This window comes from Dicentrarchus labrax, unplaced genomic scaffold (assembly GCF_905237075.1).
Source record: "Dicentrarchus labrax unplaced genomic scaffold, dlabrax2021, whole genome shotgun sequence".
Lineage (NCBI taxonomy): Eukaryota > Metazoa > Chordata > Actinopteri > Moronidae > Dicentrarchus > Dicentrarchus labrax.
The window spans coordinates 57,501-67,500 of record NW_026136866.1 but is presented as its reverse complement, the minus strand read 5'-3'; the positions used below and the strand labels follow the sequence as shown (position 1 = coordinate 67,500).

General features: G+C 51.0%; 1 protein-coding gene across 2 annotated transcripts in view; it reads right to left on the bottom strand.

Moving 5' to 3' along the window:
* heatr1 (HEAT repeat containing 1) overlaps nucleotides 1-10,000 on the bottom strand; it is a 19,867-nt gene that overhangs the window by 6,543 nt on the left and 3,324 nt on the right. Inside the window, exons 5-32 of one of the 2 annotated variants that reach the window (XM_051394700.1) lie at nucleotides 9,720-9,821; nucleotides 9,479-9,619; nucleotides 9,168-9,379; nucleotides 8,954-9,087; nucleotides 8,776-8,857; nucleotides 8,589-8,690; nucleotides 8,331-8,448; nucleotides 8,139-8,246; nucleotides 7,960-8,058; nucleotides 7,776-7,864; nucleotides 7,497-7,693; nucleotides 7,269-7,390; nucleotides 6,026-6,226; nucleotides 5,546-5,720; nucleotides 5,317-5,465; nucleotides 4,919-5,111; nucleotides 4,538-4,710; nucleotides 4,225-4,389; nucleotides 3,892-4,134; nucleotides 3,487-3,618; nucleotides 3,292-3,395; nucleotides 2,565-2,711; nucleotides 2,306-2,424; nucleotides 2,099-2,220; nucleotides 1,615-1,743; nucleotides 963-1,187; nucleotides 748-877; nucleotides 1-117 (exon numbers count right to left, since the gene is read on the bottom strand). The exon at nucleotides 1-117 is cut by the window's left edge and continues 62 nt beyond it. In XM_051394700.1, coding sequence (XP_051250660.1) covers nucleotides 1-117; nucleotides 748-877; nucleotides 963-1,187; nucleotides 1,615-1,743; nucleotides 2,099-2,220; nucleotides 2,306-2,424; nucleotides 2,565-2,711; nucleotides 3,292-3,395; nucleotides 3,487-3,618; nucleotides 3,892-4,134; nucleotides 4,225-4,389; nucleotides 4,538-4,710; nucleotides 4,919-5,111; nucleotides 5,317-5,465; nucleotides 5,546-5,720; nucleotides 6,026-6,226; nucleotides 7,269-7,390; nucleotides 7,497-7,693; nucleotides 7,776-7,864; nucleotides 7,960-8,058; nucleotides 8,139-8,246; nucleotides 8,331-8,448; nucleotides 8,589-8,690; nucleotides 8,776-8,857; nucleotides 8,954-9,087; nucleotides 9,168-9,379; nucleotides 9,479-9,619; nucleotides 9,720-9,821 — 4,030 coding nt within the window. The remainder of the gene's footprint in view (nucleotides 118-747; nucleotides 878-962; nucleotides 1,188-1,614; nucleotides 1,744-2,098; nucleotides 2,221-2,305; nucleotides 2,425-2,564; nucleotides 2,712-3,291; nucleotides 3,396-3,486; nucleotides 3,619-3,891; nucleotides 4,135-4,224; nucleotides 4,390-4,537; nucleotides 4,711-4,918; nucleotides 5,112-5,316; nucleotides 5,466-5,545; nucleotides 5,721-6,025; nucleotides 6,227-7,268; nucleotides 7,391-7,496; nucleotides 7,694-7,775; nucleotides 7,865-7,959; nucleotides 8,059-8,138; nucleotides 8,247-8,330; nucleotides 8,449-8,588; nucleotides 8,691-8,775; nucleotides 8,858-8,953; nucleotides 9,088-9,167; nucleotides 9,380-9,478; nucleotides 9,620-9,719; nucleotides 9,822-10,000) is intronic. The other variant, XM_051394701.1, reaches the window with a different exon arrangement.

Genomic DNA, 10,000 nt, shown 5'->3' with positions numbered 1-10,000 from the left:
AATGTCGCAGCTCTTTGCTGCTGTGAGCGTCCAGACTGAAGATCAGCGCCTTCTCCTCATCCTCCTCCTCCTCCTTCTTCCTGGTTCCTCGCCGGCCGACGGAGCGTTTCACGGCAGCTGCAGAGGACGGAAACACCCAGAATAAAACCAACTGACAAACCTGCTCACACAGGATCTGGTTCTCCAGATAAACAGTAAAATGTGTTTGTGAACAGAATCTGGATCCATATCTGATCAGCACTGTTTGACAGTTTGATCTGAGTTTGGTTGAGCTGGACGGACTCACTGAGAATGAGCTGTCAATCACAAGGTAGCCCCGCCCTAAAGCATACCCTGCTTTATGGTCTGTTTTACTCTAAATGGGACCATCAGTTACTAAATGAACATCATGCTGTATGGAAGAAGACTGAAACTAGAGACTGAGACCAGAAACTCATCAGGAAACTGTTTACTGAGCTCATTGATCTCCATAAGACTCCATACTATCAGAGTGGAGCTGCCCCCTGCTGGCTGTTAGAGACACTGCAGCTTTAACCCAGAAGCTCTGTGCTTTATATATACTGCCAACAACTCCCATGATCCCTCACTACTTCACCACATTGTGACACTTGTTTGATGTGAAGCAGCAGAAAGGTACATAGATACATAGATAATAGAAGTTGTTCCAGGTTTATAAGAGATTACTGAACACATCGTGGGTTTATAATCACCCCGGCTCCGCCCACATGGTGCTGATGTAATTCTCACCGTCGTCTTTGTCGTCGGGCAGCTGCAGGAGGAAGTTCAGGATGTTGATGATGGAGGTGAGCTGGTCGGTGACCTCGAACTGACAGCAGAGAGCGATCCAGAAGTCCATGTCTCTCTCCAGAGCTGCATCCTGCACTCAGAACACACACACTTACTCAGAAACCCGGTCTCTCTGGTCCAGACTCTCACCAGTCCTCCAATCAGAGACGACTTGCCTTTTCGCTCACAGAGCTCGCCGTCTGCGTGGCGTGCAGCTTGAACAGGAGGAGCATCAGGACCCAGAGGAAGCGGGCGGGGCCCAGCGTGGTCACCAGCTGGGCGAGGATGGGCAGCCGCCGGTGATCGGGAACATGTGGCAACGCGTCGGCAAACACGTGCACGATCCTCGTCACCACGGCGTCCACCTGAGACGAAGAGCCGTCGACAGAGAGCTGCTGGGCCTGAAGACAGGGACACAGAGACACAGATTCATCTGCTTTATGTGTTTAATAACTCATTTCTTCATCTTTGTCCTTTTATTTCCACCAAACCAGTCGGACAGACGGTGCATTAACTTTAGCTTACACTGAGACCGTTGTTGTCCTCAGCTAAAGAATGTCTCGTATTCTCTGGTACACAAGTTTCTTTGAGACCTCCTGTTCTATAATTACATCTAATAATATAAAAATAATACTATATATAATATATAAACACTTTGTATATTTTGACAAATGAACTTATTACTGATGGAAAACATGATGAAAATAACAAAAAACATTCGACCCAAGTTGTATTAAACCAGAATAATCCAGCATACTGTTGTTGTATCACCATTATTATCACACACTATATGTCTAATGAAGATATTGTGTGTCTGAGGATCAATACCTTGATCAGAGCCGGTATGACCATCTGAACCGTCTTGTCGATGACTCTGAAGCTGTAGGCGTCGTCCAGTCGCATGATGTTGGCTCCCATGAAGGTGAAGATGGGCATGATGTTGTGCAGGACTTTCTCCTGGAGGACGAAGAGGAGACAGAAAAGGAAGAGAGGAAGATAATCTGTCTGTTATTGATCCCAGCGGTCGGTTTTACTTTACTATGAGCTACGTTAGCATAGCCCCGATCAACCAAACTCCATTCAGAAAACAAACATTTTAAAAGCTGTTAGCTCTGAATTCAGAATCATGATGTCGTTACTTCAGTAACATATTGATCCGTTTATTGACATTAAATCACAGAAATATCTGATTATTCTGGGCTCAAACCGCCATAAGTAACAACACTGGGACATTGTTTCCTGACTAATGACTGCAGATGAGTTTAATTGAGTATCTGACAATGAACGGACTAACGGTTGCAGGTGTACTCACAGGGAAGATGGTGGCGGCGGTGCCCAGCAGCAGCAGAGCGTGGTGGTGCGTCTGCGGCATGTCGGACGCTCTGATGCACTGAACCACCAACTCCACGCTGAATTTATCTTCATCCAGGACGTCTGCAGAGAAAATCACAGAGAGGTTCTGTTTGAGTTCCTGCAGCGGAAAACAACAGCACCGATCCGACAGCAGTTATCAACCCACCTGCACCCACAGCGCCGCCATCAGGGGACAGTTTGTGGCAGACGTTGAGCAGACAGCTGAGCAGCAGCTGCTTGGTGTACTCCATGTTGGTGTGATCACCTGAACACGGCTCCAGACTCCTGCACGCACACACACACACACACACACACACACACACACACACACACACACACACACACACACACACACAAACCTTCATTTATTCACCTTCACATAAACACTGATTCCAGCTAACGGTGAAATGTGTCGCTGATGTTACCTGGCGAGCAGGGAGAACAGAACCGGCACCAACATCTGGGCTCTCTTCAGCTTCTTCTTGTGCTGCAGCAGCTCCAGGATCAGTGTGACTCTCTGCCACGACACAGCGCCACCCTCTGGATCCACATCACCGCTCTCCTGAGGTTTCCTAATCACACAAATACAGCCTCATCAAATCTTTTGTTTCCAATCAAAAGAAACACGATACATCTCTTTTACCATCCACTGTTTAGATCTTGGTGCTTTTTAACTCTAGATTTGAACCAGATGAAGGATTTTAGTCATCGGACGTCTGGATCTTAAGTTATCAGAGAAACAAGCTGAGCTAACGTTAGCAGCAGCTCGGCTCGCAGCCCCTCCGGGACGTCCTTTGTCTGTCCAACAGCGTGGGAGAAGCAGTGATTGTTAAGGTGGAACTGCTTTATTCAGTGTGTTTAAGGTGGAACTGCTTTATTCAGTGTGTTTAGTGGTTTTAATCAGCGGGTCTGTTTGTGTTGGAGAGGAGGAGACCTCTGTGGATCATTGGGCTCCCGGTAGAAACCTCCTGAACCATGAACACTGAAGGAATCCTAACCGGGAGAAGCTGACTGCAATGACGCCAATGGTGGTGAAGACAACAACTCCCATGATCCCACACTGCTTCACTACCTCATCACACTTCCTGTTTTCTTATAGTTTGTATGTGCCCTCTAGTGGCAGAAAGTACACACTGTAGGTTTAATAATTACCTCTGTGTCATTCTGCTCCTGCGGGTCTGCTGCACCGTCACACTGACTTTGGGTTTTTCCGGTGGAGCGAGCTCATTGGCCACCAGCTGACCGTCAACTGCAATCTGTTGGAAACAGAAATAAAGGTCAGAGCGGTTGGGTCTCGGTCTCTCTCTCTCTCTGTCTCTCTCTCTGTCTCTCTCTCTGTCTCCTCACCCCTTTAAAGACGCTGCTGATGGTGTTGGCCACCAGAGGACTCCTGCTCTCCACCAGCAGGTCGAATATCACCGACAGCAGCTTCTGCTGCACCTTCTCGTCTCCCAGGGCTGGGAAGAACGGCTTCGTTATCTGCAGGGAGACGACCAAGAGACACGTCACTAAAGAAACATTATCTACAGACACACCACAAGCCCATCACCTTCCTCTCTCTTCATCATCACTCGTTTAACCACAATTTAGTCCCGATTTTAACCTGGAGACTGCTTTGCCCTCTGGCTCATCCTTAGTTTTAAACCTCAAAGCCCCACGTTTTAAACTTATATTATTAATATAAAATATTAATCTCTTCAGACTGGTTTTTATTCCACCCTGGTTTGAAGTCCAGGTTCTGGTCAGACGGACCTGTTCCAGTGCAGAGATCTGGCAGCTGGGGATGTCGGGGTGCTGCTGAATCGAGGTCCTCAGAGCTCGGATAAACAGATCCAGACAGTTCTGGTCCCCGGCCAGCAGGGGCGCAGACGCCTCGTTGTACTTCCCCAGGACGAGCTGCATCAGCTGGGCCTCGGCCCGCAGCAAGGTGGGGGTGTCTGGCCCGCTCTGCTCCAGGAGGCGATCCAGAACAGGGAGCAGGGCCGAGAGGACTGCCTGGGGGGGGGGAATCCAGGTGAATGAAGTGACATGTTGTTTAATTTGCTTTGATGGGATTTCAGCGTGCAGGTGTGTTCCCGCTCTCACCTGTCCGTTGACGTGGCTCAGCACTCGCAGCAGGCCGGCGGCGCTGTACGACGGGCAGCTGGGAGTCTGAACGCTCTGCAGCAGCTGCCGCATCGACGACTGCAGCTTCGTCTGCTGCGTCTTCACTTTGACGGTCTGACACTCATCATAAAGCACGCCGAGAGCCTGTGGGGGTCACATGATCAAACACACTTCTGCTTTAACACTGCATGGACTGACTTCATAAGCTCCGCCCCTCTTCGATCTCAATATTGATCCAGTTGTAAAATTCAAATGTTTCATATAATTATTAAATCAAGCAGCTGTGACTCACCTGGCTCAGGTACGAAGGGTCAGCGATGATCTCCTCTGGCGTCTTCAGAAGCTTCTCTGTGATTGGCTGGAAGGGAGAACCTTTGGCTCCTGATAGGCTCTGCAGAGCACCGAGGGCCGCCCTCCGGACCTCCCGAACCGGAGAGCTGAGGCAGCAGAGCAAGGACGGGAACACTAAGAGAGAGAGATGGTTATATAAAACCAAGCAGCACTTATCTGAGCTGAACATCCTTAAGAACAATGAATCAATCACATGTTCATCCTGAGGGGAACATCAAAGTCTGAACCACGTTAGGGTCCAATAGTTGGGATATTTCAGTCGCTGCAGACCGACCTACAACCCGACTGTCCCTTTAAGGCCCATCAGGTTTTGGTTTCTTACCGGGCGAGTTGGCGGCTGCCAGCTCCTCCAGCATGGCGGTCGGTTGGGCGCCCAGTAGAGCTCTACCCATGTACAGAGCTTGAGTCTGCAGGACGGCGCCGACCTTCACGTCCAGCTGGTCTCCGTGGTTACTGCCGTATCCCCACAGCACGCACAGGAACCGGAAGAGCATCGGCGGCTCGCGCAGGTGAACCTGGAGGAGACCGACGTGATGTTTGTTCAGACTCTCGTGTCTATACACTAAATATAAAGCTAGCAGCTGGTTAGCTTAGCTTAGCATAAAGTAGCCTAAAATGACCTTTAACTTTCAATTGATACAAAACAACAGCAGCTTTATGCTAAGCTACGCTAACCTGCTGCTGGCTGTAGCTGTAGTGATACAGATCTTAAACTCCTACCTGGATGAGGAGTTTCATTAAGTCTCTGAAGATGCCAGCCGCCGGCCCCTCCCCGGCGCCGCTGATGGTGACGCTGAAGAGGCGGCAGAGGAGGCCGAGGTAGCAGCAGGTGTTTGTATCCAGCTTCTCCGGGTTCCACCACACCTCACCTGGAAGAGAAACAACAACATGCTGCGAGGTGTCTCATCAGGTCCACAGTGGCAGTCAGCACATCCAGGAGGGAGGTTACCTTTGAAGGAGGTGTCGTGACACCTGAGGGAGGAGATGAAGTCTCTGAGCAGACACATCAGAGCGAAGCCGTACTCTCTGTCCAGCCGATCCCCGGGCTGCTGCACACACCTGCTCAGGTACGCAGTCAGGGCTTCAGAGAAGGACGAGGGGACGCGGCCGTGACTCTCTGCTTCCTGTTCAAGCACAACAACACAAACAACCACAAAGTATTAAAGTCGGGTGGAGACGCAGTTATAACAAACCATACTGAAAGATTATTGAGCTGTAAACACACTGATGGTATCGTACTGTTCTAGATAAAAGTTATTATTCATTCAAAAGTCTCACAATACTTCCAAATAAATGTCACTGTTTATATTAGTTGAACTCAATAATAAAGTTTCTTCTGATTAACTCATTTACAGTTGATGTTCCTACCTGAGAACAATGACATTTTTTTATTCTTATACAGTATATAGACTTTTATATCTGGTCTGACCTGGGCGGTGTCGTCCCTGGTGACCTCCAGCAGGGGGCGCTCCAGCAGCATGTAGACCCTCTGAGCGGTGAGCAGGTGCTGGGTCTCGCTCAGCTCGCCCAGGCCCAGCAGCAGAGTCTGGGTCAGCACCAGGAAGGAAGCCCTGGCTCTGAGTCCGGATCCCCGCTGCTGCTCCTCCACAGACAGAGCCAGCTTCTCCAGCTGAGGAACACAGAGACCACGTCAGAGAGAGAGAGAGAGAGAGAGAGAGAGAGAGAGAAGACAAGAAGAGAGCACAGAGAGAGAACAGAGAGAGAGAGAGAGACAGAGAGACAACAACAACAGAAGGAGAGAGAGAGAGAGAGAGAGAAGAGAACAGACAGAGAGAGAAAAGAGAACAGAACAAGAGACAACAGAAAGAAAAAAGAAAGAAACAGACAAAAAAAAAAGAGAGAGAAAAACACACAGAGAAACAAAAAAAACAAAAAACAACAGAGAGAACACAGAAGAAAGAAGAAGAAAAAAAAAAAACAGACAGAGAAAGAGAGAGAGAGAGAGAGAAAGAAAACACAGACAACAAAACAGAAAACAGAGAAACAGACAAAAAGAAAAACAGACAACAAGAAGAACAGACAAACAAGAGAAACAACAAACAACAGACAACAGACAGAGAAGAGAAAAAAAGAGAACAAGAAGAACACAGAGAAAACAGAGAGAGAGAAAAAACAACAACAACAGAAGAGAAAAAGAAAAAAAGAGAAAACAACAACAACAGAAAGGAAAAAGACAAAAGAGACAGAGAGACAGACAGACAGACAGACAGACAGACAGACAGACAGAGAGAGAGAGAGAGAGAGAGAGAGACAGAGAGAACAGAGGGAGAGGGGGACAAGGGGGAGGGGAACACAGAGAGACACACAGACAGAGAGGGGGGAGAGAAAAAGACAGACAGAGAGAGAGAGAGCACAGACAGACAAGAAGAGGGGGGGGGAAACAACAGAGGGGCAGAGAGAGAGACAACAGAGAAGAAGAGAGAGGAGAGAACACAGAGAAGAAGAGACAAGAGGGAAGAGAGAGACAAGACAACAGAGAGGAGGAGAGAGAAAGACAAGAGAGACAGAGAACAACAGAAAAACAACAACAACAAAAAGAAAGGGAAAAAGAGAGAGGAGGACAACAGAGAGAAGAGAGTGTGTGTGTCTCAGAGCTCCATTAAAAACCCGTCTGAGACAGAATAACGGAGCTGAAGGTGTGAAGAACTCACAGCGTCCCGTCTGGAGAAGTGCTCCATGTTCGCCAGGTTCTTGGTCAGCATGTAGACGAGACGCTGGTTGGCCAAACCTACAAAGTCGGTTTCAGAGCTCCTCTTCATCACCTCATCCAGCTCTGTGAGACAGAAAAGCTCCAGGGTCAATCACACACCGAACCTCTTCTACAGATCCCCTTCCAACTCTCAGTGTCTCTGTAATTAAAAAGGTTTTCAGTGTTTCACCTTGAGCCCAGTTCAGGGTGAGCGGGTGTTGGCTGACGATGGAGGATCGGGCGACGCAGGTGGAGAGGTGGGGCTGAGCGGAGGTGATGACCAGGAAGGGCAGCAGCCTCCAGCCCGCCCTCAGCAGCAGCTCGGAGTCCCCCTTTCCCAGCCTGGGGTCGGACAGCAAACGCACCGCCTCGGTCAGCACCGGCAGCCTGGAGGAGGGGACGCACATTCTCAGGTCATCAGTCTCTGTTACTTTATTTATGAGCATTTAATAATGATGTGTTCACTGACCAGTGCTCCGCCACCGACAGATCCACTCTGTGCAGCAGTGACAGTAAACACAACACGGTGTCTTCAGGGTCCAAAACATCAAGCAGCACCTGAAACAGAACGCGGTTCACCATTACCAGACTGGCCTCTAGGGGGCGCTGCAGCGTGTACCGCCATCGATCGCCCAGCCGACCATCTCACTCACCTCCAGGACTCTGAGAGCGGCGGCCACGACCTCCGGCACGTCGTCCTTCAGTCGGTCCACGGCGGCGTCTTTCAGGAAGCCTTCGTCCAAACTCTGCTGCTGAGGAGGAAACGGGACCGTGAGAACCAGGAAGTGGTTGATTCTAACGGGATCTGTAAACAGGAAGTGACCCGCTGTACCTGTCCGGAGGTGATGATGCTCATCAGGTGCTCCACAGCCAAGACTCTGACTGAAGGCTGCGGGTGTTTCAGACTGAGGAGCAGCGACGTGTCCGAGTCGCCCATAATCTGCACGCAGACACACCAACCGATCAATAATCAATCACACTGACATTGATTACCTGCAGTCAGCTGACCACGGTGTTTGTGTACCTGGTATTTTCCGCTGCTCATGGACAGCGAGAGGAACTGATGGAACAGCTGTTTCTGCTCGCTGCTGCTGATGTCGGTCACGTGACCTCCGAGGACGCCGTCCAGAGCGCCACAGTACCTGAGGGAGGACAAACACACAGCTGACGCTCGCTCCAGCTCCTGGCTGCTTCATATTCTACTGATCAATAACAACAACAGCTGGTCCTCAGTGGGGTGGAGGGATCCAGCAGAGCGTCTCGCAGCAGCAGTCGGACTCACCTGGACTCCAACAGTCGAACCAGAGGCAGCAGGCGCCGGTCGAGGGCGGACATGTTGTCGGCAGAGAGCTCGGTCTGACTCAGGTACTCGTCCAGCAGCGACCTGCGGGAGGAGCAGAGCGCTCAGTGTACAGGGACGCACGGCGGCGCTGTCCGCCTCATTTAACTCATTTACCTGCGTCGCTTACCGAGCCACAGTTCGGTCCAGCCCGTCGGTCAGAGGGACCGACTGCAGGATGGACGCCAGCACGCCGAGCTCGTCCGTCTCACCTGCGACAGACGGCGACAGGTAAACAAACACGAGCTCCACTTTCTCTTCCTGTTACATCACCAAAGACCTCACACAGCCTTTAACACGGTTCTCACCTGAGCTGCAGGTGAACACGGCGCCGACCAGGTGAGGCAGCAGGTGGCGCAGCAGAGGACTGACATCATGAGCCGCCGCCATGACCTGCAGCGTGGAGACCAGCGCCGGCATGGAGCTCAGACGGCTGAAAGCTCTGAGGACGAACACAAACAGTCGGGTCAGATCAGCAGCCGACAAACCCGCCACCAAACCTTCCACCCGGCGCGGTCCTACCTGGGCCCGGCGGCGCCCTCCTTCTGGTTCTGCAGCAGCACGATGAGGCAGCCGACGCCCTCCTTCGCCAACACGGGCTCTTTGAGAAGAGACTTGCTGATGTGCACGGCGAGGGTGTCGACCAGACTCGCCTCCATCACCACCTTCACCGCCAGCTGGCACACGATCATGTAGGTGGCGGCTTTATAGTCGGTCAGCGGCGCCTTCAGACCCTGAGGACGGATTCAAAGGTTCACACGATGCTTTACTGTACGTCGTGAGGCAGACATCTCCTCCGACCTCCGACCTCCTCTGGATCTGAAACACCATACCTTCTGAACGTACGGCAGCAGTTTGGAGATGATGGTGTCGGACACTCTGTCCACGGCGTCCAGGGCGGCGACGATGGTGGACGCGTAGAACGAGAAGATCACTCTGAGCTGGGAGCAGCTTCCTGAACGTCCCGAGTACGCCTGAGAGAGAGAGCAGCAACGAGAGCGTCTCTGTTAGCATCTGTTAGCTGCAGGTTAGCGGCGGTACAGGTGTAAAGTGGGCGGAGCTATGAGGTGTTACCTGGATGGCCTTGGTGACCATGGTGCAGATGAAGTCCATGAAGCTCAGGTCTGTGTAGCAGTGAGTGATCAGGGTTCCTCTGGACAACGGCACGCCGGGTTTCTGAACCACAACAACACAACGTCAGCGAGTGTGTGTGTGTATGTGTGTGTGCAGTGTGTGTGTGCGCGCAGTGTGTGTGTGTTGTGTGTGTGTGTGTGCAGTGTGTGTGTGTGTGTGTGCAGTGTGTGCAGTGTGTGTGTGTGTGTGTGTGTGTGTGTGTGTGTGTGTGTGTGTGTGGT